Raw genomic sequence first — 27,282 nt, 5'->3', positions numbered from 1 at the left:
GTGGGGGAGAAATTGGAATTTTTTTTTAGGGCAAAATATAGCAAAAAAAAAAAAAACCCCTCTGTACCCTATTCACTCATTACTTTTGCTGAATTATGAAATTAACTATACCTGAAGAGGTGGCATGGTTTAAAAATGAAAAAGCATGATTTTCACAACAAGCCAGGGTTAGAATATCAGTTTATTATCTCATTAGTAAAATTTTTAACCTTTGAGAACTTAGGTTTTCTTAGGTTTAAAGTAAGCATAATGTTATCATGCAGGGTTATTGGTAGAATTAGAAAATTATTGGCATATTGTTTTCAAAATAGGCTTCTAATAAGGCTTTAATAAACAGCATAGATGTTGATGATGGTGGTGGTCATGGTGGTGATAATGATGATGGTGATGGTGGTGTTGATGGCGGTGATGATGGGGATGATGATGATGGTGGTGGTGGTGGTGGTGGTTTTGATGGTGGTGATGGTGGTGGTGGTGGTGATGATGGGAATGATGATGATGGTGGTGGTGGTGGTGGTGGTTTTGATGGTGGTGGTGGTGATGATGGGGATGATGATGATGGTGGTGGTGGTGGTGGTGGTTTTGATGGTGGTGGTGATGGTGGTGGTGGTGATGATGGGGATGATGATGGTGGTGGTGGTGGTGGTGGTGGTTTTGATGGTGGTGGTGATGGTGGTGGTGGTGGTGGTGATGATGGGGATGATGATGGTGGTGGTGATGGTGGTGGTGGTGGTGGTGATTATCTAGATTAAGGAAACTTCATTCTTTGCACAATAACCTATCTTGCTGACAAAGGGAATTGTTCCCCATGGTACAACTCTATACATACAAGGAAAGGACAGAATAACTTGCATCTTGACCAAGTTCTGTCTACAACCTTGTTTATGGAACTGTCCAAAGTATAGCTCAGTTATGAAAAGATGTGCAGGGCATGTCATCGGTTAGTGTAGGGAGATTCAGCCAATTATGGAGTAATCACTTCCTAAAGTAAGAAGAAAGAGAAGAGAATTTTCATGTCGAAAATATAGAAGTCATGTTTTATATTACTCAGTGGAAGTAGAGACAGTGTTTGCCATTTTTGTCCCTGGTGTGTCTCAAGCTACTTTTCCAAGGGCAGCATTCCATCAACCCCTCACACCTGGGTTTGAGTCCTGGTACTTCCAGGCACCGGCTTTGAGATGGACAAGTTCTTGAACCTTGATGAGGTCAGTTTCCTCATCTGTAAAATAAGGATAAATACTAATAATACAGATATGTATTTGTATTAGTTCCTTATTGCTGCTATAACAAATTGCCACAGACCTGGTGGACTAAGACTACACAGATTTATCTTACGGTTCCAAGCAGAAGTCCAGAAGTGGGTCTTACAGGCTAAAATAAACATGTCGACAGGACTGTGTCCCTTCTAGGGGGTCTAGGGAGAACCTGTTCTTAACCTTTTTAAGCTTCTAGAAGTTGCCAGCATTCCTTCACTCACATCCTCCTTCTGCAACAGCATCACTCCGAGTACTGCTTCCAGCATCCCGTCTCCTCTGATTCTGATCTTCTGGCCTCCCTCTTGTAAGGACCCTTGTGATTACTTTGGGCCACCTGGCTTATCCAGTATCATAGCCCCATTTTAAGACCCTTCATCTAATCACAGCTGCAGAGCCCCTTTTGCCATGTAAGCTAACATTCACAGACCCCAGGGATTAGAACATGGATACGTTTTAGGGGGGCCATTATTCTGTCTGAGTCTGAACAGCAATGATAAGTTTTGTAGTTTTGCACATGCACACATACAGTTTGTTCCTATCAATATGCTCTGCACAAAAAACCATTGCTCAATCCCACAATCCCCTCGTGTGTTTATGATCTGCCCTACTGAGGGCATAGGCTCTGGATTATGTTCTCCTTCTGTCCAGCCCACCTTTCTTGACTTCCTTCTTCTTCCCTGATGTTTTTGCCTGTTGAAACATAGGGCCCCTTCAGGGCCCGAGTCAAGTTCCCCCTTCCCCACGAATGAGTTCCCTGTTGTTATATATGAATGATCTCTATGAAGAAAAGTTCCTTGACGTATCCCCCCTTTTCAAAAAATATTTTCATTGGTGAAGGTGTTCAGGCTGATTGTGAACCAAGTATACAAGGCTGAGTCATACCAGTGAATACCAGTCCTATTTAGATATCCAGATACCACCAAGGGTAAACTTCACCATATGGTGGGGACATTTCATCAGTAGGGTGTAACTAGTTGGACCTAAGAGGCTTTAATTAGCTGGATAGTCATTTTGCATAGATGATTATTGATAGCTCTCACTGTCCTTTTCCAAAGTTTTCTCTACTTCATTAAATAACTTTTAATGGAAAAATAGTGCACGTACATAGTAAAATGGATAAAAAGTAACTCTCCTCATTCTTAAGCCTCTTCCTAGAGGCAAGTATAACTTGCTTCGTCTCTTTCTAGAGATTGTGTGTGTGTCTGTGTGTGTGTGTGTGTGTGTGTGTGTGTGTGTGTGTGGTGTGGGTGCAAATGGGAACATAATGGATGCTTTGCTCTACACATTCATTTTTTTCACTTAACACTATATCTTAGGGATAATTCTATATCAGCACACATAAATCTACTTAATTATTTTAAATGGCTGCCTAGTACTTCATTGTCTTTTTAGATTGTAATTTACTTAACCAATCCCCTATTATAGATATTTTGAATATTTTCAATGATTTGCTATTTCAAACTTTTGATTTTTTAGAAGATTTTATTTTATTTATTTATTATTATTATTTTTAAAGATTTTCATTTATTTATTTGACAGAGAGAGAGAGAGAGAGAGAGCACAAGCAGGGGGAGAGGGAGATGCAGAGTATCCACTGAGCAGGGAGCCCATTGTGGGGCTCAATCTGAGGACCCTGGGATCATGACCTGAGCTGAAGACAGATGCTTAACCAACGGAGCCACCCAGGTGCCCCTTAAGATTTTATTTTTAAGTAATCTCTGCACCCAGTATGGGGCTGGAACTCTCATGCCCCTGGGATCAAGAGTCACATGCTCCACCCAACTGAGCCAGCCAGGCGCCCCTCAAACTTTTGATTTTTTTTTTTCGATATAGTTTTGATACCTCTTAGGGGTTGTGTAGATATAACCAAATGGCCCTTTAATGTTGTAATTGTTATTATTATTATTTTTTGGAGCCCAATGTGGGGCTTGAACTCATGACCATGAGATCAAGACCTGAGCTGAGATCAAGAGTCGGATGCTTAACCGACTGAGCCACCCAGGCGCTCCTAATGTAGTAATTATTATACGAATAAGGACTCTTTTTTTTTAATGTGGGATCTTGAAAAACTAATTAGAAAGGATATTGATATGTGAGTTTGGCTGGCATGGAACTTGAAAGACTTTTCCTTCAAGTTACCTGTTGATCCATCTGCCCTTAACCAGCATTAAAATAGATATAAAAGAGTGCTTAAAATCAGAGCTTTCCAGAGGGTCCCAAGGAGTAGGAATGGCCATGTGAGGGTGGGCCAGATGGGATTATCTTAAAATAGCTTCCCCAGCTTTGCTGTTAAGGTATTGCCCGCCATTTGAGGATGTCCTGTGGCCCCTATAAAGGAATATGTATTTGGCATTAGGAGGACGTTGGATTTTTTTAGTGGTCACAGGAGTTGGACATGAATGCCTTCTAGTTCTGATCTCCTTACCATAATGGATGGGAGTGAGAAAGAGGGCCACTCTGAAGAGCCACTTCTGTAGGGAGAATCTTTTCAAATGGGAGATCCGTGGAGACACAAGGAGATGTACCACCTGACAGGTCTGCACAGTTGACAAAGAAAGATGGAGAATATAATGGGAGTTCCAGTTTCATCCAAGTCCTTACCTCGTTGTGGAAGAAGAATTCCTGTCCCCTCAAAGGCCCTTCTAGCTGGACTAAGAATCAGATTAATATGAGACAGTAATAGGAGAGAATAATATTTTTTTTTTCACTGCAAAAATCAAATTTAATAGGTGTACATACAGAGAATCCACATAGACATGGGAATTCCAAAGACAGGCAATTCATATGAGGTGTGTATGTCATTCCGAACTTAGGAGAAGGGGGTAGGGGCCTGGATGCACTTCCCAGGACAATAAGAGGAGAAGGTGTTTGGTAAGTAGATGTTTGCCCTGCCATAGAGATGGGTCACTCAGATCAAATTTATCTCTGTTAATAATCTTCATTCTGGGAAAGACCCCCAATTTAGATTCTTCCATGTGGTTAAGGGAGGAACAGAAGTTTCTCTTGAGCCTGCAGGGTGAGCCTTCAGCTCAAAATAATCCGCATGCCAAAGTGGCACATTTTGGGTGGGGTGGGGGGCCTGTCCTGAAGCCCTTCAACCTGTATCATCCAAGTGAAATATACCCTTGCAACAAATGCATATATGGCCCACACGGACACTTTCTGTGCCTTTCAGTGTTGCTAGCTTTTTAGCTGTGGCTATAGGAGACTTTGTAGTCCCAGAGAACTGAATCTTTTGTCCCTGTCCCCGCCCACCAGAACCAGGCCTCCCATTAATGCTCCCTGTTGGTGAGCTAAGGAAAAATGACTGACCTAGTCAGGCTCCATATCAACCTTTCACAAGTGACTGGAAAAGGGCAGACATAAAATGTGAGGCCCTGTCAGAGAAGCCAAGGGGGAAAAGTTGGATTATTAAATGAAGCTGGTGCCTTCAAATATGGCAGTATGCATTCATTTGGAATTTATTTATCTTGTGCATTTGGATCAGTGAAGCAGTTAACAGTATAGATTTAGTGCCACCGAAAAAGCTCGAGAAACCAGAGATGTCACACACAATGGCTATTGCTGGCATTTTGATGCCTTCCCCCGTGACAAGCATTGTCATAACCCCAACAGTTCCAGTGGCTTTAGACACAGGGACGTATTCAGAATGGGAATTGATCTGGGCAGAAATCAGGCTAATGGTCTGAATATTTAAGAATGTTTCATTGTGGTTCTTGAAGCTATTAGGGAAACTTGCTAGTCATTGTGAAATTTACCAAGTTGAAGAGGAAAATGGGATTTTGGAGTGAAAAAGAAGAGCTGTTTTCAGTAGGAGCCTCCCTATTTGTATGCATAACCTCCTAAAATTAAGGATAGGTCTCTAATTTGAACTGGTTGGTGAGGCACGGGTCCAAATTAATAAGGGCCTGACTTATGGATTATTTTTTTAAGAAATGGAATTTTGATACTTTTAGCTCAAGCATTAACATAAACTAACATATGGCTTTCAGTGTAATTGCCAAGTAGAGCTTTTGGAAGACACACTTTAATGACTAGATGTTCTGTCTAAATGGGATACCAATTTTCATGTGTGCATATTTATTCTTGAAGTGTGTGAAGGCAAAACTTTTCTTTTTGCCTTTTTTTTTTTTTGCTTTGTTTGCTGTGTTTTTCCGCCTGGGCATGGATTTCTTGAGGTCAGTGGGCTGAATTAGCACAACAAAATGTCATCAGTGGCGTGTGAGTTAGCTGAGATTTTAGACCGAAGATCTGACCAGAAAGAGTTAATGCCATTTCTGAAACTGTGTAATTTCTGTCTGGAGAGTTGCTTAGACCATCTGACTCCACTACTCTTTTTATCTGTTTGGATCCTCTGGGGTCAGTAAGATTATTGTTAGAGTTAGCAGACAGGTTTTTTTATTTTAAGAATGGATTCTGGTCTGGAACAATAGGTCTAAAAGGCACCTGTCTATTGCTTAGATGCTCTAAAGCCAAGGATCACCAACTTCATTTTTCACTGGGCAGTTTTTTTTCCCCCCATTTTTTGCCCCCTTCAGCCCTTAATATTGGCCTGGCCTGACACTGGAGAAAGAGTATGCTTAGTGGAAAAGAACATTTTAATTTATGGCCCAAGGCCTGGGGGTAACGTCTGTCTGCCCAGTTGCCTGGCAGTCATGGTCATAGGCCAGAAATGATGGTGTTAATACAGTTAATAACACAAGCAATCTGATTTGTATGTAGAATGACTAAAAAGAATGAGAAGGCAATGATCCTGTAAAAGCTGACTCTAAGCTAATAGGGCAAATCATTTCAGCACCATCTGATTATTTCTTGGTCTAATTTGAGATGGATATAATTTCACCAAGCGATTGGTTTCGTGTACTGATGTGAATCAAAGAGATAGCTCTGGAATTCCTGATTCTTGGTGAAAATCAGAGGCATCTGTCTCTTTAAGGTGTCACCAGTTCAATTGGATGCACGTTGGTAGAACATCTAAAATGTGCAAGTCGCTGTAGGTTGTTGGAGGCTAAATGTTTGTCCCTCTTGTGATTAAATTGCTTTTGTATGAGAAAAGGATTTATTTTGAAATTATATGCACTTAAAGCAGCCAGCACATGAAGTACCCTTTTTAAATACTATCTGGTATGTGTTCTTAACAACTTCAGGTTAAAGATCATTGGAAATTGGGAAAGCAGAATTCATAGATTCTTATTTTTGCTTTTTATGGTAATAATTGGTAGTGAGTAGGTGCATTAGCCAGCATAGCCCTGGGCGTGGCTTAGCTCTGAGTTCTGGTCCCCCCTTATCCATGGAGGCCCCCAGTGGATGCCTGAAATCACAGGTAATAACTGAATGTCCAAATACTGTGTTTTTTTCTATACATGCATACCTGTGATAAAGTTTAACTTATAAATTAGGCACAGTAGGGATTAGTCAACAGGAACAATAAAATAGAACCATTATAACAATATACTGTAATGAAAGTTACAAGAGTATAGTCTCTCTCAAAATATCTTCTGTGCTGTACTCAGCCTTCTTGTGATGGAGCGAGATGATAAAATGCCTCTGTAATGCGATGAAGTAGGTGAATGATGTAGGCATTGTGACACAGCATGAGGCTACATATCGTCAGGAGAATCATCTGCTTCCAGGCCTTGGTTGACTGTGGGAAGTGAACCTGGGGATAGGGGGTCTACTGTACATAGAAGCAGATCTGGAGGTACGGTGCTCTGAATAGCTGTAGGAATTTTTTTTTTTTTTTAACAAAGGGCAGGTGAACGTCTATCTGTAGTTCACAAAACCGTTAAATGCTGCATTTTCAGTAAACTCAGGAATGTAAGGAATTCCCAGAGCGCATCCCCCTTAATGTCATTGCCCTTCCCTTGGTTAGTTGGAGTTGGAATCATTTCCCTCCAGGAGGACTGGGTACATCCCCTCAGGGGGGCACTTTCTAGCATGTATAGTCTAGGGCATGGATGATCCACCGTTAAAACATTGGGATTGCCTTCTCACAGCTGACTAGATAAAGCAAAAAGAAACAGCCTTTTTCAGAGCCATCGTTTATGAAGTTAAAAGCAGAAGCAGTTGTTTAGAATTCTTTAGTCAATATAGAAAATGTGACATTTCCCCGAGTCTTAGAAATTCAGCCAGTGAAACATTGTTTATTTCCTCCTGGGTGCCTGGCTTACAATCAGAGTAAGCTGCCTCCAGGTGATGAGATTTGATTTTCTTTGAAATGTGGAAGAGAAAGGGGAAGGATTCAATTTTTGTAATTTGTACAGCTTATCTTCAGGAGCTGAAAATATGTAGCATTTCAAGAATAACTTCTTGTTTGACCTTTCAATAATTTGTCACAGAGATTTAATTTAGATGGAAATTGGTGTTTTTTTTTTTAATGGAATGTTAGTGTTCTTTAAAAATCAAATAAATATGTTGTTACAACTCGAAGAAATGCAATCTTTAAAACACTGGGATTTTTATTTCTCCCATGAACATGCTTTTCCAAAGTCCTTTCAACCATCTAAAAATCTGCCCTCTCCTCATTCCTACCAAATTTGGCTTATTTAACCAGGATGAAGGTTTATGGGGAGAAATGTCATATCACAGTGTCACAAATTTAATATTTTTACTAGTCAGGACAAACTGTGATCTCAGGATTCTTCAGCTGGAGAATATTACTTATGTGTTCAGGCACACAAATGTGTGGTTTGAAATATATCCAGGAAGACTCAAAAGAGTTTTTATGCTTTAAGAGAAACCTTTGAGGTTCTTTCTGCCTACACTTGCATAGAAATGTGGAGGAACACTTTGTGAAGGAGGAAAGGGACCGTATCATTTTCTTTTTTTTTTTTTAAAGATTTTATTTATTTATTTATTTGAGAGAGCGAGAAAGAGAGAGAAAGAGAGAGAGAGCACATGAGAGGGGGAAGGGTCAGAGGGAGAAGCAGACTCCCTGCTGAACAGGGAGCCCGACGTGGGCCTCCATCCCGGGACTCCAGGATCATGACCTGAGCTGAAGGCAGTCGCTTAACTGACTGAGCCACCCAGGCACCCAGGGACCGTATCATTTTCTTCAACATGGAGTGGAAGGTCATTTATTTTGTGGGTCTACAGCACCGGGGAGATGTAGAAAGCTAGATGGAGAAAGAGAGTAGAGCCTCAAGTGATGGTGATCATCAGAACTGCCTTGGGCACCAGCTGGTGCCAGGATTGTTAGGTATGGAGACACAGAAAGAGAGTGGCTTGGGATGCTTGCTGTCTCGTAGGCAAGCACATAAAGGACCACAGTGGAAGGTGTCAGTGGGTTGATGAAGGTATAAGCCAAGCGTACAAGTCTCAGAATGAGGGCCTCATTCTGTCTGGGTGGGAAGGCAATTGAGAAAGCCTTCAAAGAGAGGGAATATACCAGCTGGGACCTTTAAAATATAAAAGGAATTTTGCCAAGCAGAAAGAGAAAGGAATGGTGTTGAAGGAAGTGGGAAAAGGTGGGCAAGACTTGAAGCAAGGCCAGGAGTACAGCCAGTTGACTGATGTGGTGGGGTGGAGGTGATGTGTATGTGGCAGGAGTGTGTTTGTGTTGGGGAAGTTGGCTCTAGAGTGGATGAGTCCGCAGAGCTGGGGTCAGGTTGAGGAGAGCTTTGAGCACCAGAGATCCCTTGCGAAGGAGTTTCCACTTTATCTCGGAGACATGAAACCTCAGGGTTTTAGATAGGGCAGCAACATAACTAGATCTTTGCTTTAGAAAAGTAATACTGGGAGCAGGTGGGGGGCAGGCTTGCTGGGGGTGGAGGGGCGAGGACAGAGTCCTGGAAATAGTCTAGAGTGAAATGACCAGAAGTTGAGCAAGTGCAGTGGTATAGGGATGGAACAGATGGGCAGCTGGGAATCTTTAGGGGAGACCCGAGCATACTTGGTGAGGGAGATGAGACAGGGAGGAGTGAGGTAGACAGGTTTCTAGGCTGTGTTCTTGAACTGGTAGAAATGAGAGAGAGAACAGAGGAGGAGCTTTGGGGGTAAAAATACTGTTTTTTACACAATTCACCATGCTTACCACCCAGCCACCCCATCCCTCCCACCCCCACACCACTCCAGCAACACTCAGTTTGTTTCCTGACATTAAGAATTCCTCATATTGGTGAGATCATATGATAATTGTCTTTCTCTGATTGACTTATTTCACTTAGCATAATACCCTCTAGTTCCATCCACCTCATTGCAAATGGCAAGATTTTGGGGTTTTTTTTTGATGGCTGCATAATATTCCATTGTGTATATATACCACATCTTCTTTATCCATTCATCTGTCGATGGACATCTTGGCTCTTTCCACAGTTTGGCTATTGTGGACATTGCTGCTATAAACATCGGGGTGCACGTACCCCTTTGGATCCCTACATTTGTATCTTTGGGGTAAATACCCAGTAGTGCAATTGCTGGATCATATGGGAGCTCTATTTTCAACTGTTTGAGGAACTTCCATACTGTTTTCCAGAGTGGTTGCACCGGCTTGCATTCCCACCAACAGTGTAGGAGGGTTCCCCTTTCTCCGCATCCCCACCAACATCTGTCATTTCCTGACTTGTTCATTTTAGCCACATAACATAATAAAATAAAATGTAAAAAAAATTAATAAAAAAATACTGTTTTTTACTTGTTTATGGGGCTCTTCAGAGGCTGGTTGGGAGATTCAGCCAGAAGGCCCTCGTAAGCAGCTGGAAAGATGAGATTGCACATGAATGAGATTAAAATTTAGATTAAGGTTAGGGAGCCATGAGGCGACGGGGTTTGGAAACTGGATACAACTGATTTTCCAGGGGGCAGGTGCAGAATAGGATGAAGGGAGAGCTGGGGATGCAGCCTGGGGGAGCACTGACGTTTGATGGGGGGAAGAGGAGCAGGTGGAGGTAGAGACACAAGGGACGGGAGGTAGAAGGTGAGAACTGTGTTCTAGATCCAAGAAGAAGTGAGGTGTAGGAAGGAGGCCACACAAGAAACCAGTACGATGAGCAGCAAGAAGGAGCCATTGGATTGAGCTGTTGGGAGACGGCCCCTCCCCCAGGGCCCAGACCACCTGGTTCCAGGCAAATGGTGGTGGTTGGGGTTGGGGGAGTCAGATTGCAGAGAGCGGGGGGGGGGGGCCCTGGGTGCCAGGCAGAAGCAGACCACATTCCAAGACGCAGGTGCGCACAGTCTGGCTGGAAGTCTCTACCGTTCCATTTTAAATGGGCAGCTGATGGAGAGCAACCTCCCTTGACCTCTGTATTTCTAAAACTCTATAACTCTCTGTCCCTGCTTGTGTTTCTAGGAATTTATTTTATTGGGTTGTCTGAAACCTTTATGGACTCTCAGATCATTGTTCTTGCCATCTTCCTTCCTGCCACCAGCCCCCTCCCAGCCTGCCTCCCCCTCTCTCCTTCCCCCTCCCCACCCCGCCCTGCTCCAGCCCAGACACACACTTCTCTTTGTTGTGTAATTACATTGAAAGTGCCCAAACTCTTCATTCATGTGTTTCTGCTTCTGATGTCTTTAATTAGCTTTCCTGCAGTGGGGGGAAGTGTCTTCAAGTGATTTCTGCTTATTGCAGGAACAATAACAATTTATGCTAATCTTGTATCGCCCAAGAAGACCAGAGAGCTTTATCTTTGGAAAGCTTGGGGAAGGTAAATGCACATTGTTTGCCTAAATAAGGAGGCGAGGAGGTGGATTTGCATGCTTGGGGAGGGTTGGCAGCTCACCCAGAGGCACAGTGACCCTCCACGCCTGTCACCTTCCGTGTTTGAGAGCCCAGGCTCCCTGCCAACAGCATGCTTCAGCCCAGCATAGTGTGTGGGAAAGGACCTCAGAGGGGTTAGGAAACCTAAACTTCCTTTTCTGAACCTTACTACCTGCATGACTGAGCCCCGGCTTCTTTATCCGCAAAACGGAGGTGACGGTGACACGCCCTGTACACTTTCTGGGGTTGCGGCAAGAATTGGATTAGTTGATAAGCACCAAAGTGCTTTGTGAGTTCCAAGTGGTATACAACCCCTGCTGTTACTCATTTCTTTTTCCTTCAGGAAGGTAGTGAGAGAAAAGGTTTATTGAATTTTTTCAGCACGTCCATCCCCAGGTAATGACAGTGAGTAGAACCAGGCAGACTTTTAATTTTTTCTTATGGTAAAACATACATAATATAAAATGTATCCCTTTAACCATTTGTAAGCATGTAGTTCAGTGGCATTAAGTCAATTCACACTCTTGTGCAACCATCACCACCAGCCATCTGCAGACGTTTATCTTCCCAAATAGAAACCCTGTCCCCATTAAACACTGACTCCCCATTCTCTGCTCCCCCAAATCTGGCAACCACCATTCCTCTTTCTACGTATGCATTTGACCACGCTGGGTACTTCGTAGTATAAGTGGAATCGTACAGTATTTGTCCTTTTGATTCTGGCCTATTTCATTTCGTGTCATGTCTTCAGGGTTCATCCATGTTGTAGCAGGTGCCAAAATTCCATTCTCTTGTATGGCTGAATAATAGTCCATTATATGGATAGGCCACATTTTGTTTATCCATTCATCCACTGATGCATATCCGGGTCGTTCCCACCTTTCGGCTGTTGTGAATAATGCAGCTATGAGCATGGGTGCACAAATATCTGTTTGAGTCCCTGCTATCGATTCTTTTGGTAGCATGCCCAGACATGGGATTGCAGACTGAATTTCAGCCTGAGAGAATGGGACTGTAGCCTTGGCTTTGTGACTCTACAGAGGAACTGTCGATGGAGACTCCTGGAGTCATGGCGGGCTTCCTTGGCCATCGGGGGCCTGCCTTGTGTCCTTTCACAGGTAACTTGTGGTCAAGCTTAGCTTGTGAAGCCCCTTATGTACTTATGTCCCACTGTCCTGTCCTCACCCAGGGTTGCAGATAAGTCCATCCCTCCTGAAGTCAGGGACAAAGACAGAGAGCCCTTGATCCACGAGCATTACTGCCTCACCTTGACCTCAGCTTTCTGCAGCAGCCCACCAGCACTGGCTCCCATGGGGACCTTAGTCCCCTCCTTCTGTCATGGGTCCGGGTCAATTCATACACAGAAACCTCACTTTCCACTCTGTTTTCCAGGGAGGGAATGATCCACAGAATAAGGAGGCGTTTTCTCTTACAAGCTCTTGATAGCTACTGCTAAGCAGAGTACCTCTTCCGTGTTGGCTGTAGTCTGTTACTCTCCATGCAGATTCCGAAGAGGAAGGAGCATGGTGGGTGCAGAGCTGGGCAGGGGGCAGCCGAAAAGTCTAGCAGGTCTCAGACCAGACTCTGGCAGCTTGGTCACTGCCGCTAAAGGGCTTCTCTCCTCTCTGGAAAATAGATGCACTCAGCCCAACAGACTCAGGAGAGAAACCGCTGTGGTGTCATCATCACCAAGGACTCAAATGGCACATAGGAAAACCGAAAACAAATGCATGGAATCCCTGGTGTAAGATCACCCATGGTGCTAGAATCCTGGTCTTTCCTCTCTGATTTTTCTCATCTCTAACATAGCTCTTGTTCTACCTTCTGGAGGGTAGAGAAAGGGAGCAGAGCATAGTTGTTCATGGTTTTGTCCACCTAAGAGCCCTTGCTGTAAAGTGGATCCCTGAGACAGGGGTGAGGAGGAGAGACAGCTGGGTTGAGGGGATTCCCTCAAGTTGCCAAGAATTGGTTTCATTGGGCAAAATCTGTTGGCCGTGAATGTTTGATTCCATTTATCCCTCTGTGAGAAATCTTTTGTGGGTTTTTTGCATTTATGTTTCATAATTGTTGTTCTGGTTGATTCGAGAAGTTTTGTGTGTCTGTGAGGCACGTGGTACTGTGAGGGAGAATCCTCGAGAGGCACACGACGAGTGATTTGTGGATTTGGGCAGAAGATCTTTGTTCTGATATTTTCCATTTGGTTCTTTGGTGGAAAGCCGATCTTCTGCCCCTCAGGTTTATATAATTAGATATAGACATGAAGGTAGCTGAATTTCTTCTCTCGAGTTTCTGTTCCAGAAGGAGTGCTGTCTGAAGACTCACAGTTAATTGCACTAAGCAGAGTGAATTCCTCTCACTGGAAGGGATTTTAAAATATATATATTTGTATTTTCTTTGGTCTGTGACGGAGACGTACCCTTGTCACATGGGTAAAGAGAGGAAGAGAAAAGTATGTTTTCCTTGCTTGAGCATCTCTTTGATGTTGACTGAAGAACAGAGACCCTGAGGCTCCGGTATTGGGATGATCTTGGTCCTTCTAGTGGTTTCTTTTGATGCAGGAGGGTTTGTCTCTAATTATAACTGTGTAGAGGCCATGTGTAGTGTCTCTCTGAGGAAAAAAGAGTTGCTCCTTGAAGTCTAGAGACAGGGAATGACTCAGTGGACCGTGGATTTTCCTTAGCCTGTGTGCACAGAGCCTAAGTTCCTGGGGCCTGGAGTGGGCAGTGGAGGAGCCTACTTCTGTTTCAGTCCTTAGGGACGTTCTGCCCCCCAGGCCGATCATGGGACCCAGGCCCTGCCTGCTGGCAGATAGAGGAGGTGACAGGGTTGGGGAACATGGCGGCCACTGAGGCGCTGGCTCTGGGGCTTGCTGACCACAGGGGTCTTCTCTGGAGAAGTGAGCTCTCTGACCCCAAATGTCCTGGTTGTATTTTCAGTGTGTTGTTCTGCCTTTGCAGAGTTCAATTCACATTTTCAGGCAGAATAGTCTCCCCCACTCAGGGCATCACGTATGCCTTTGTTTGTATTGAAAAACAGCTTGCGTGTCCCGACCAATTAATTAGCCCCATGTCGATACCACGTGTTGCACCAACTCGCACTTCAGTTACATACTTACCTGTCGGTGAGAATTAAATAACATTTGCAACAGGCTCCAAAATTTCCTTGGAATGGAGGGAACTGTGAGGAATCTAGAAATTCGAGCATTACTTTCTAGTTGACTTGGGGGTGGGGTGCTGACTACCGAGATGGACGTGAGCTTTCTCTGCAGAAACCATTCTGGGAGCATCCCTGTTTGCTCCGAGGCGACTGCCACCGCGTTGTTCTGCGGGGTGGCAGGTGGTGGTGGGAGCGGGTCCAACCCAGGTGGACATCCCCGTGGCCCTTTGCACGAGGGCATCTTTGCATGTGTGTACTTGTTTGCATGAAGAAGTCCAGTAGGGAGCGATGCTGGCTAAAAAAGTAACAGTCATGTTGGCCATTGTTGTTATTATTCCTTCAACCTTGGTAACAGGATTGGAGGAGCCACTGGGGAACCCTGTGGAACCCCTGAATCTAAGCCGCTTCTTTTTCTCCTTCTTTGTTCACAGAGGGGCATTTTCTGAAGTGGTCTTGGCCGAAGAGAAGGCCAGTGGAAGACTCTTTGCGGTGAAGTGCATCCCTAAGAAGGCGCTGAAGGGCAAGGAGAGCAGCATAGAGAACGAGATAGCTGTTCTGAGAAAGTAAGTGCCCCCAGGGGATGGCCTCTTTCCCCACCACCTTCGGATTGGTGGGTCCCCATCTGGGGGAAGGAGAGGCCACCAGGAGCTGGGTGCCCAGAGGTCAACGAGGCTGATCCGAATGCTGGAAGGGACGGGCATTACCAATGACTGATGTTCTTGTGGTGCATTCAGAGCATTTTGCATATGTGTGTGTGTGTGTGTGTGTGTGTGTGTGTGTGTATCATCTCACATCTTTTGTGGCAGTCATTGGAGTCACAATCTCCAACGGACACACTGGTCAGAAAGACTTGGTTTTGGACTCACTCTAGCTCGGTGACCTTGGGCTGGTCACTGAACCCTGAGCCTTCTCCATGAACTGGAGTTAAGCATCTCCCTCGCAGGGGAACCTCAGGAGTAAGGGAGATGGTGCTTAACAAGTGTTTATAGGGTGCTTTCCATGGCACCTGCTATGTCGTGAGTGCTCAGTGGAGGGTAGCCGGTGTCGCCCCTGCTGCTCATACTGTTTCTGTTTTCTCGTTGTCATGGCTTTATTTTTATAAGCAGGAGATAAAGCTCAGAATAAAGTCACTTGTCCAGTGCCTTGTGGCTCCTAGATGGCAGGGTCTCGAGTGCCAACGCCACCAGAGTCATTTACATACTCTTTAATGGGTCTTCTGCTTCCTGCCACACACATGGCTCCTGGCATCCAGCAAGTTCCGCAGAGTGCACCGTTCAAGTGCTTCACCTCTTCGTTGGTTTTAATTTCGTTCGCCATGTGTGATAGAACCGAATCAAAATCCCGCCCCCAGCATGATGGCACACACAGACCCATTCTAATGTGGCTGGGTCCCCCCAAAAGATGATGTCTTAATGGTGTGCCGTCCAGCCTGCTCCCCGTGTTGACATGATCCCCCGTGTCTCACAGGGTTGGGGGAACAAACCCTTATAGGGTACCTGCTTTTGCATGTTTGGAGACTGTATCTGAGCGTTATGTTATGAAATTCTTAAGAGCTTCTATTAATAAAGGATGTTAGAAATATCCTTGAAATTTTTGGGGTTTGGAGTCAGCACACAGCAAGAATCCACGTACAGATAAGCAAAGCAGAGTGGGAACAAGCCTTCTAGGGGCTCAAAACAAAATGTTACATACTCACATTCTTCCTGAATAACCCGCCTCTCCCACTGGTCTCTCTGGGACCTGTAGTGCCTGCTGAAGGATGCTGTGTTGCCGTTGGTACAAACCCAGGGCCACCAGCGTGGTCAGGATGGTCTGTTCTGTTCTGCGTTGTATGTGATCTGTGTTCCAGAACAAATGGGTCTCGACAGCTTTTCAGCAGAAGGGTTTTTGCTTATTTGTTTGGTGGTTTGGTTGTTTGGTAGGTTTCTAGGTTCTCTGGATTGTCTGTTAGGGACGCAAAGAGTTTCAGATTGTCCTGGGGAGGATTGCATGAAATGATCCTATGGAAGAGAACTTGGGAAAACAAATTACTCTAAGTACATTAGCATCAAGCAGGAAAACACCACGTTAATGAAACATTTATTTAAATTGCTCATTTTCCAATATGAAATCAGCACTCAGGGAAGAGGGTGTTTGCTGGGTCTTGCAGCCACATTGCAGATATTTGACATTTCAGATGGAATTCTGAGTGGGCCCAGAACCTTCCAGAGCTTTGGCCGTGGGCACAGGGGCTGCCCACCGCTGAATTGAGAATGGCACCTTTATTTTTAGGTGACTCCCTCATAGGCTTAGAAGCCACAAAACCAGGGAAGTCAGTTTTTATTCTCATAGTTATTCTGCATGTACATGGGTAGGGGGCACAGATATAGACTTCAGAAGCCAGTCTTGGTTTATGCCATGGTCATTCTGCTTTAATTAGTGTCTCAACCCAGTGCCTACGTCAATAATCACTTCCAGGAAGAGGACATTGAACTGCAGGGAGGGCAGGAATTTGGAGTAATTCATTTTGGTCATTTCTTATTATCAGCTCTTGAAGTGCCTTGAAGTGTGACCCTTCTTTCAGGAATAAAGAAAAAAGAAATGATTTCTCAAGGGGTAAGAAGGTGATAAATCTCCCGTGCTGATTTTTTTTTTTTTTTTTTTTTGGTTCTCTGCAAATGATTTACAAGAGGCAGTTCTGCATCCTAAGCAGCCAAAAGCAAAGCGTATGAGTGGTAAAGAAATCAGTTTTGGAACTGTTAGAATGCCATCATTGCAACATTCAAACATTTAACCAATATTTATTAAATTACTATGCGTCAGGTGGCACTGCTAGGCACCAAGGTGGGAAAGATAAGATGCAATTCTGGCCTTCCAGGAGCTTACAGCTGGATTATAAATAAGTGGGATAACGTAGATTCCTTGAGAGAAGGTCTGGCCAGGGGCTCAAGGTGCGAGCTGCCCAATTCTTCCTTTGGGGAGGGGTGCGAGCAAAGGTTTTGTGGAGGAGGTGGGTCCAGACAAAGAGTATATTTTGCTGGGGGCAGAAAGACAGGGGGCTATTCCAACCAGGAGGGAGCTGCCCCAGCAGAGGTCCGGGTATGGGAGACAGGCTGGTGTCCTGGAAAGTGGCTCATTTGACTGGGGAGGACGGTTCAAGTTAAGGCACGGAGACCTGAGGTTGGAGAGGTTGCACTGGGGGGGGTCGCATACCCCACCTTGGACTTCGAACATCATTCCGTAGACAGTCAGCCACTGAAGGGTTTTAATGGACGAGTGACATGATCAGGGTTGTTTCATTAAGATTATTGTGGCGGAATGCAGGAGGGATTGGAGGGGGAGAGACTCAGTGCAGGGGAACTGTTAGGAGGCTGTCGGAGGGAGTCTCAGAAGCAACATGTAGAAACAGGAGCTGTGAGCTGGGATGGGAGAGACAAAGGTGACGGTGTACACAACATGGAACAGCCAGGACTTAGGGATTTGGAAGAAGCAGGGAGAGGGTTGAGAAGAGATAATGTTCTAAGATAACCATCAGGTTTCTGCTGGGATAACTGGGGTAGATAACAACTCCTTAACTGAGATCAGGAATGCAAGCCCTGGAGGGCAGGTGCTGAGTTCTGACTTAGACACACTGAGCTTGAGGGTCTTGGGAGGGCCAGGTGGGGATGGCCAGTTGCCTAGCTGGGTCTGGAACGTGGTTGTGATCTGGGCTTGCTGGATGTTAAAACTTTCTGAAACAAGAAAGAACAAAAAAAACTTCGTGGTACTTTCCATAGCTAAATCATTGTAGATGAGGTCCCAAAGAGACCTGTTTTATTCCATATTCTGCTATATACCCCAGTCATTTGTGTATTTCTGTGCCATTTTTCATCTAAGCCGGTCCGTCTGAGGATGGCTTGTCCTCCGATGTGCTGAGCTCATTGCAGGGTGAGAGATTTATGTCTTTCATTGAATTGAAGTAATGTAGCTAATTTATCCTTAAGGATGTCTTCATACTTGCTCTGAAAATAGTTCTAAAATGAATTTTCTACTTGATAAGTCGATAGGAAACCAGGCTCCGAGGAATAACGAGTGACAAGCATCATGGTGGACAGTTGCTATGTAACAGAGAGCTGCTGGTCTGACTCTGGCATTCAGGGGGCAGGATCTCTCTGATTCCATGTGAGTTTCGCCAGCAGAATGGCTGGTTTTCGTCCCGCGAATGGAGTCTTTCGTGCCTTATGGAATATCATATCATTAGTGTTACATCCCCTGATGGCATCATAGAGCTTATAGTTTTTGTGCTGTTATTTACTTAGAGGGCAGGCACTGCCCAAATCTCATTTCAAGGCAACACAAGAAGCATTTTCTGGAGAAGCAGAAAGGCAAGTATATAACCAGGGCTGCATTTAAATGAGAGATGAAGAGGGGAGAAGATGGAAAACAAATGTATCTAGAGGATCTCTTTTCCTAATGGGGGGGATCTGAGGCTCAGGCAGGTTGCAGAGGCACTGTCTAAATGAAGCGTGGCCCCAGAGTTCAACATGCTGTCCCAGTGCATACCTTGTAGGCTGCAGAGATTATCTTGCAGTGGGGGGTAGGGGTGGGCAGGGAGCAGGGATCTAGGTAGGACCGGCTTTTAAATTGGATGTTCTCCATCTGGATACACTGGGGAGTCTCGGCTGAACGTCTTTGCCATTTTCTCCCTAAATCAGGGGCTCTCCACCCACATTAAAGTCACCGGGGATGCTTTTCAGAACATCAGATGCTCAGGATCCATCCTAGACCAACTGTGTTGGAGGTTATGATGGGTGCTTCCCCCTGCTCCCCACCTAGCGATTCGGACACGCAGCCGACTCAGTGTTGAGAAGAGCTACATGGGGCCCTTGCCTCCTAGTCTCACCGCCCAGGGGGTGAAAATGCTCTTCTGTGTTTAGCAGTGTGGAGAGATGTGTCCATGCACAAACACACCGGACAGTGCTTCCTTTAGGTGAGAGGTTCCACTTAGAGGAGGGAATTCAAATATGGTCTCTTTCAAAGGGCTGGATCTCATTATAAGCGAGGGAAATTGACTTGAGCCTGCCATCCCGTTAGTAGGGAGCAGGCACCAGCCGCTGGCTGAGTTCAAGGTTCTTTGAGGGGGTTCAAAGCAGCTGGTTCTTTGAGGGGGGCCAAAGAAGGAGGGGTAGTAACAGCCATTCCCGGACCAAAGAAGGTGGAGTCGGGGATGGTCAAGTCAGCACAACTCAGCGACAGGTGCACTATCGGAAGGGGATCAAGGCCGCTAAAGGTGGCAGATGCCAAAGCCCAGGATTCCCTGTGGCCAAGGTCAGGATGGGTTGCAGGAAGCGTGGTGAGGTTGTACCTTCTGGAGAGTGAATGGACACTTAGCAAGGCACCTGCAGAACTCCAGAGGCCTGAGCACTCCTTGCAGTAGCTTGATTCTCTGGTTTTCTTAGACCAGACACATTTCTCTCAGTGCAGACTAACTCGGGGGAAGGCAGCTTGAGCACCCAAAGGCAAGGACAGCTGGTTTTGTATTAAGTTATAGCCTTCAGAGAAAGGTTTCCCCATAGATGAACTCATTGAAATCTGGCTTGCTTCTGTTCCTGCAGCTTTGTTCTCATGGTAGGCCGGCCCTGTTCATGTGCGGAAATCACTGCCAAATGCCAGTTTATTGTGTGTATTAGAGAAACATACGCTTCAATAGAAATTCATTGATTCGGGGTGAACAAAACCACTTTTCCAGTGGCTAGAAATGGCTAAGCTGGTAAAGCTGATACTCAAGAGTTTCTCAGGCACCAAGATAGCTTTTTAAGGATCTATCTGATCTGTTTCAAAGATGATATTCTAACAAAGGGAGACCTTTTCTTTGGAAAAGTAGTTTTGGAATTAAGGACACAGGCAGGAAGTATGAAAAGTAATGGCAAAGGCCATGTGATAACCAGCAGAGAAAGATGTATATAGTTTATGATCCTAGAACCCTTGACTACCCCCAGAAAACCCTTAATGCAAGTTCCTTAATGTAGAAAAAACATGTCATTCAATTAAAATAGAGGTTGAGGGAGGCGTGGTTAGTGATTTGGTGGGTGTTGTTGTTGTGTGATTGAAGTCACAATCTTGCCAAGCTTGAAGTAGGCACACGTGGGTGTGTCTGCTGAATGACCCCATGCCTGCCAGAATCTGGACACAGCCCAGGTGGGACCTGTTCAAACCAGGCTCTGTGAAAGCATCGAATCCCAAAGAAGAGCTGACTCTCTTCCCTATGGCCCTAGGAGAGACCTGACTTCAATCTTGCCTTGCCAGGCAGACAGTAAACTCAGCTTCGTTCAGACCACCATTTGGTACTCATTGTTTTATTTCAGCTTAACATTGTGTGTGTGGATAAGAAATCAGTATGGTTATTGCCAGCCCAACTGTACAGTCAGAGAAGCTACATTTCATGCTTCCTAGTGGTCTTCACCTGGTACTTTGTCCATAGCAAATAATCTGGGAACATTTTTTTTATTTGATTTGAGATCCAGAATCAGTGTATTATTATTGTAATTGCATTATTATTGGGATATGTTATTTTATTATCAATTTCTTGGACATTGCTTACAGAACTCCAATCTAGAAGAGGAGGCAGGTTTGAGGGGAAGGTGATTTTCCTATGGCAACAGAGCCAACTTAAATCCAGTCTGGCTGCTCTTACCATGTTTTATACTATTTATATGACTCCGCAGACTGTATATATGACTCCGTAGATATTTCAAGTAGTTGAAGAAACAATGTGTTTTATGGTACTTTTCAAGGTAGTGTCAGTTACTTGCAGGCTTGTTTCCATGTGCGATCTCCCTGCCACCTAATGTGATGCTGGGGGAGTCAACCTTGTGTGGACTGGTTGGCTGTTTCAGTTCCTCTAATAATATAGCTTGGCAAATGTTTTCCTCCTTCCTCTGTGAACTTATTTAGCTAATGATTTATACGGATTTCACTTAAATGATTCCAACAGAAATGTATATGTATTTTGTGACCTAATATTCCTAAAAATTCAGAAGAGCTTATATTGGAGGATCACACAGCACGAATAAGTAAGTACGGGAGTGCTGAGATAGAGGATGATGGCAAATGCAGAAAAAGAAATAAATATACACCAAGGTTTGCTGTTACTCTTCTGTTTAATGTTACGTTTTATAAAATCTGTTTTCTGCATGGTTTTGGCATTATTTATATGGGCAGAGAAATGGTTTTAGTGAGGTTTTGTTTATGATTGATCATCTAGTTTACACTATGCATCATTTGGTGAATAAATTTTATTCTACATACCTGAAGTCCAAGGTTATCACTGGAGTGGTGTAAACAGTCACCATCTTAAAGTTGTATGACTGACTGACTTCTCGAAGTCATCTTAAAATTGAGGCCAGAGTCTTAGGTGACTGGTCTAAAGTTTTAGGAAGTATGTCATTAAAGAAATCATTTCTAAAATAGTAGTTGCATGGAATTTGAAGAATGGGATTAATTATCCAATTTTTAGCCATTTGTACTTTCTTTTAGAAATATTTTAAAAATAGTGTTGACTATAGTGTTCAGACATGTGGTAGGTCTCGCTGGGGAATCCAAACACATGCAAGGATATTTCTAAACAAATGCTGTGGTATGGTAGATGTGCTCTCTTCCTTCTTGCTGAAGGCTGCAGAATTAATGTGCTAAATGCATGCATGTGTACATGTCTCTGTGCAAATATATATATATTCACACATGTACATATGCACCTATATGCACATTTCAAATACATTTCAGTGTTTTTATATCTTTCTACTGAAGAGCAGAAAATTCTTTTTGCCAAATTTAGTAAATATACCCCTCAAGGCTGTTAAAAATCTGCTGTCTAGGTACCTAAGTAGGATAATAAGACATATGAAAAGCTTTTTGAAACTTTGAAATGTTCAGGTGTTAGGGAGGATGCAATGTTAGGCATTACTACTCTCATTGTACTCTGGTACAGTGAGAGCTCAGAATATCTCTGTGGAAGAGATGAGGGCAGAAACTGTTGTATCCAGTTCACGAAAGGGGAACCTGAGGTGCAGAGTCTACAGTTTGAGCAAATGATGGAGCTGGAGAGGCAGCAGAGAGGTTCTCACTGTGGGGCTTCCTTCCATGTTTTAGGGTACCCAGCCCTCCCTCTGTTAGGAAACCACCATTGGAACTTTGGATGAAACAACTAGAAACAACTGGTTGGAATCCTAGTGCTTGTAAGAAAGAAATATTGATAGATTTCAATAGATGATAGATGTCAATAGATTAATTGAAATAGATGTGAATTAATTCAGTTAAGAGACTGAGAACTCTAAAATCAGAATCCAACTTTTGTCTCAACCTAGTCCACTAAAGTCTAGAGCAATTTATACTTATCCTTTGAGATTTTATTTTTTATTTTTTTATCCTTTGAGATTGAAATACAGAAATTCTCAGGGTGCCTGGGTGGCTCATTCGGTTAAATGACGGACTCTTGATTTCAGCTCAGGTCATGAGAATGAGGTCAAGTGCTGAATCAGGCTCTGTGCTCAGTGGGGAGTCTGCTTGAGATTTTCTCTCTCCCTCTCCCTCTGCCCCTCCCCCTGTTTGCACTTTCTCTCTTTCTTTCTCTCTCTCTGAAATAAATGAATAAATAAAATTTTTAAATACAGATATTCTCAGTTTGTCATAATTTATAAACTAGCTGGGACTTCTACAAGCACCATTTTATGTAATTCTATGAAGCAGACATTATTATACACATCTTACAGATGAGGAATGGGGAGTTTATGAGAAACTTCCAGAGGCCACGTAAATAGTAACAGGTAGAGCAGGAAGTCAGACCCACGTCTGTTGGTCTTTCTCATTATGATTTGGTCCATCTGGTGTCTCCATGTTGTCTTTTTAAGACAGGGCCACGTATTCCTTTTATTTTTTTTAAAGATTTTATTTATTTATTTGAGAGAGAGTGGGGAGGAGAGGTTGTGCATGAGCAGGGGGAGGGGCAGAGGGAGAAGGAGAGAGAGAATCTCAAGTAGACTCCCTGCCAAGTGCGGAGCCCAACATGGGGCTCAATCTCATGACCTGAGATCATGACCTGAGCCGAAATTAAGAGTCAGATGCTCAACTGACTGAGCCACCCAGGAGTCCCAAGACAAGGCCACATATTCTCGATGTAGGCAACAGCCCACTGCTTGTAGGGGGTGCTCATTAATGGTGAAAGAATAAATCTCTAGTTGTCTATTTTATACCATCATCAGAGAGGTGGTATAAAATATTGGTGAGGGCCTGAGAGCAAGCCTATCTAAGTTTTCACCCAACTGCACCACTTAGGAGCTCCGTGGCCTTGGGCAGATTATATCAGCTCTGTGCTTCCATTGTCGGGAAGACGGGGTTGATACTAGTCCTTGCCTCCCATAGTCGTTGTAGAGATTAAAGAATCAAGGCTTGTAAGGCGCTTCGAGCAGTGCCTGGCACATGGCATGGGCTCTGCAAATGCTTGCTGTTTATACAATTATTACATTATTACATGGACGGGGGACATCTTGCCAGACAGTGGGAAGAGCAGGACTAGAACAGTGGGGGAAGATGCCTTTCCAGAAGTTATATCACACATGTTCTGCGTCCCTGTAAGGTGCCCTTTGGAGCCCAAGGAAGCGCTTCTGGCAGAGGAAACAGCGTCAGCAGCGTGAGGTGGCTGGGTACCCGGTGTAGTTGCAGAGTTGCTGAGACTGTGTCAGCTTTGCTGTTTGTCTTGCTGGAAACAAGCATGAAAACTGATGCTCTCCTTTTCTCTCTTCTGGTCTTCTTCCACGAACATTCGTCAAGGGCATTAGAACTGGAAAAGCAGCCTAGAGAGATCTTGGTCCAGTTCTCTTGACCTCCAGATGAGGAGGCAGGCCCAGCAAGGGTAAGTGACTGGCCCAAGGTCACAGAGCCAGCTTGAGCAGGTGTGCGAACGGTGGTTTCTGGTCTCCTAGTTCAGAACCCTTTCCACAGAACCACACTGGCTCCCTTGGAGAGCATCCCTTAGGAGAATGAAAGAAATAACTCTTCCTCGTCTTTAAAAGCCCCTTGGTATGTTTGCCACGGACTGAGGACTCTGTCCCACCAGCTTGGCCAGATGCCAGTATGGGATATTGAATCTGGTTTCAGAAAGTCCCCTGGTGATTTTGATTAGATGTGCTGTTCTTTCCGCTTCCCTCTCTGTGGTGGTGCAGGGGTGCTGTGGGCAGCTATGATTGCGCTTGTGTTCTGATCCCATGCTGCCTCTGGTTTTCTGGAATTCACTAGAAAGGGGTTCAGGAGCCAGCCTCAGAGCCCGTGTTAGAGATGATGTTGGTCCTTTGTGCCAGTTTTTTGTCAATGGAATGAAGATAGTACTTCTCAGAAGTGCAGTAGGAGGAAGCCAGCTGCAGACTGGGGAATAACTCGGACGGTATGGTCAGTGTTACCATGGGGTACACTTGTAATCTGGGAAACCTCCACTGTCCCCATCCGGCTCCAGGCCAGGAGGGCATGCGAAACCCCTGAGCCCACCTCCTATTCCTTCTTTGCTCTGTTCCATCCTTTGCCCTCTCTGTACTTTTCCAGGATGTTCTAGAAACAAAGGGAGAGCTGCCTTCTCCCAGGCTGTCCTGGACGTCAGAGCAGGTGTGAGGGACATTGGGTCATCTGAGGGCGGCCCAGGGTAGGTGAAGCAGGTCCAGGGAAGCCAGTGGGCAGAGTCTGAGTTAAAAGGTACCGTTTGTGGGGTAAGTCCACCTGCTCAAGAAACCACAGAATTTTCATTAATGGCAAGTTTTTATACATCAGTATGTAACGTTTTCTACGTCTAAAGGTAAACTTACAGAAAGAAGTTTTTTCACTCAAGCATGAGGTATTCTTTCTAGCAAGTCTCCTAGCTGGAGAGCAAACGGATGAGGCAGCTATTTCCTGAAAATGAAGGCTTCTCTGGGTTGAGTTCAGGTGGTTGGTGTGAACCGTATTTCCCCAATTCCAAACCCAGTTCCCTCTCTGGGAATGCCTGGTGTGTTGTTATTGTACTGGTGTTTGTTCTTTGTTTAATCCTGGTAGGGTCCCTCCAGGACAAAGCCACTGATCGGGCCACTGGAAACTCCCACACCTGCTTCTACTCAGGTTTTCTTGAAAGATGTCAATATGGTGGTTGAAATTTTGATGGATTTGTTCTTGGGCCCAGAGTTCGTTCATTCGTTCCTTCCTTCCTTCCTTGTTTGCTCTTTCTTTCTTTTTTTTTTTTTTGGTGTGCTTCATTTTTTAATACCTCATAGAAGTTTAGTAGGAATAGATAAGCTGATCTGACCCACCAAGAGTATCCATGAGTAAGTTGCTGATTGTCATTTATACCACAATAAAGCTGAAAAAAAATAAGTTGCTGATTGATATAATTTCCTGGAGGAATATGGCAAATAGTTTTCCAAAACATAGTCATTTAATGAAGTGACACAGTATTTTATTATGCAGATTTGGATGCGTTAGCTCATTTAGGCACTTCGGGGACAGTCGTTATGAAGTTATTATGAAGTCTTATTAATATTCAGTCAATATAAGTTTTCCAAGAAGATAATATTCCTATTTAAAAAACTGTTTAGAATGAGCGTTTTTTCCTTTATAAATACAATAATGTCAAACAGTATAGCACAAGCTTCCGAATGGAAATTTTGTTTTGAAGAAATTACGTAAGCAAGAAATATGCCTGATATTTCCACAATATTGTTGCCGAGTCAGGTGACCAGATGGCAGTGAGACTTTGCAGAGCACATACTTCACACTCGTGTGTTCTCGGTACTCAAAGAGTTCACCTAGTGTATACAATTTCATCTCCATTTGCAATACTGATCTGCATTCACTTATGTGCATAAACCATAATTTTGTGAGTGAACTAACCCATAATATCAATATGTCATTTAGAATGTTTTTCATTGCATCTCTTTCTGGATGGTGTTCTATGCTACATTTATCATATAAAATCTTGTTATTTGTAATTTGGTTTACCAGGATACAGATCCAGTTGAAATTTCTCTTCTGCTAAAAAGAAACCTACCTAGAAAAATGAATATTTGTAAGATCTTGAACCCAGTGTGCTAAATGTTGGTAATTACCTTTTCACCTAAAGAGATATGGCAGTGACCCTGGGCAGCTATAGGTTCAAGAGTCTACAAGTACTTGAAATAACTCTGCTCCCGTTAGCAATTTTTTATGGCTCAGACTTTTAAATAATTTAGATGTGTCTTCTAATTACTCTGAATTAGCGAGCTCTCAGATCTACGTAAGAAGGCCACATCACCCTTCCAAGATTGCAGATACTTGCCTAGCCTTTAATTCTTTGTCTCCCTACCTTCATTTATCTCTTTAAGATAGAGAGAAAAGGGATGGTTTGCTCTGTGGTCTGGCCTGTTTTCACATCCCCTCTTCTGCTGGAATGCACTTCCTCCTTAGCGCTGGGCTGGGCTGGCCTCAGGTGGGGTCTGGTCCTCTGGTGCTTTGCTACCCCAAGTGTGTGGTCTGCTGACCACCGTCTGCACCTGGGAACTTGTTCAAAATGCAGACTCACAGGCCCCGTCCCGGTGCCTCTGAATCAGAATGTACGGTGGAACCAGAAGCCCAGGTGATTGGTTTGCACATTTGTCTTTGAGACTCCCTGATCTAGGACACGTCCCTGCAGAAAGCAGATTTAGCTGCCCCTTCTGTGAGATCCAGTAGCATCTGGAATTTTTCTCCCTTGCACCAATCACCACAATGTAGAGGAATTAACCATTTCCTTGTCTTTCTTTCCCACTGCGTTGAAAGCTCCTTGAGGACAGGGGTGTTATCTGAGATCCAAAAGTATTCCTAGTACCTGGCAAATCTCCTGCGACGTCCTAGGTGCTTTTTATATTTTGTTTGTTGCACTGAATGATAGCAATTTCACAGGAGGGAAGATTGAGGAACATGATGATGCATTCCCTTTCCTCTAAAAAAGATTTCAGAATGCTTTATTTCTTCGAGTGCATAGAATCTTCGGGCACTTTGGAAGCATAACTCCGTGTATCTTAACAAAATGTTTGAGAGTGACAAATTTGTATTCTTTTTGAAGGTGGCAGTTGACACTAAAAAACAACAAAAAATCGTTTCGGTGTAATACATTGAATCCCCCTCAGAATTGGCATAGAATTTCCACTTTTGTTGTCAGTCCTTTTCAGAGGGGACGCATGATACTCT

At 44.1% G+C, this 27,282-nt stretch overlaps 1 protein-coding gene across 5 annotated transcripts in view; it reads left to right on the top strand.

The window, feature by feature from the left end:
- The window catches only part of CAMK1D (calcium/calmodulin dependent protein kinase ID), a 500,660-nt gene that overhangs the window by 220,195 nt on the left and 253,183 nt on the right, over positions 1-27,282 (top strand). For 4 of the 5 annotated variants that reach the window (XM_073879923.1, XM_025853467.2, XM_073879924.1 and 1 more), the window contains one exon: positions 14,538-14,669. The exons of the other annotated variant lie outside the window; for it this stretch is intronic. In XM_073879923.1, the coding sequence (XP_073736024.1) occupies positions 14,538-14,669 (132 nt within the window). The remainder of the gene's footprint in view (positions 1-14,537; positions 14,670-27,282) is intronic. 5 annotated transcript variants of the gene reach the window in all.

Source organism: Callorhinus ursinus, unplaced genomic scaffold (genome assembly GCF_003265705.2).
Source record: "Callorhinus ursinus isolate GAN/ISIS: 27379988/994484 unplaced genomic scaffold, GSC_fseal_2.0 scaffold36, whole genome shotgun sequence".
NCBI lineage: Eukaryota > Metazoa > Chordata > Mammalia > Carnivora > Otariidae > Callorhinus > Callorhinus ursinus.
The sequence above is the reverse complement of the archived record's forward strand: the minus strand, read 5'-3'. Positions and strand labels throughout refer to the sequence as shown.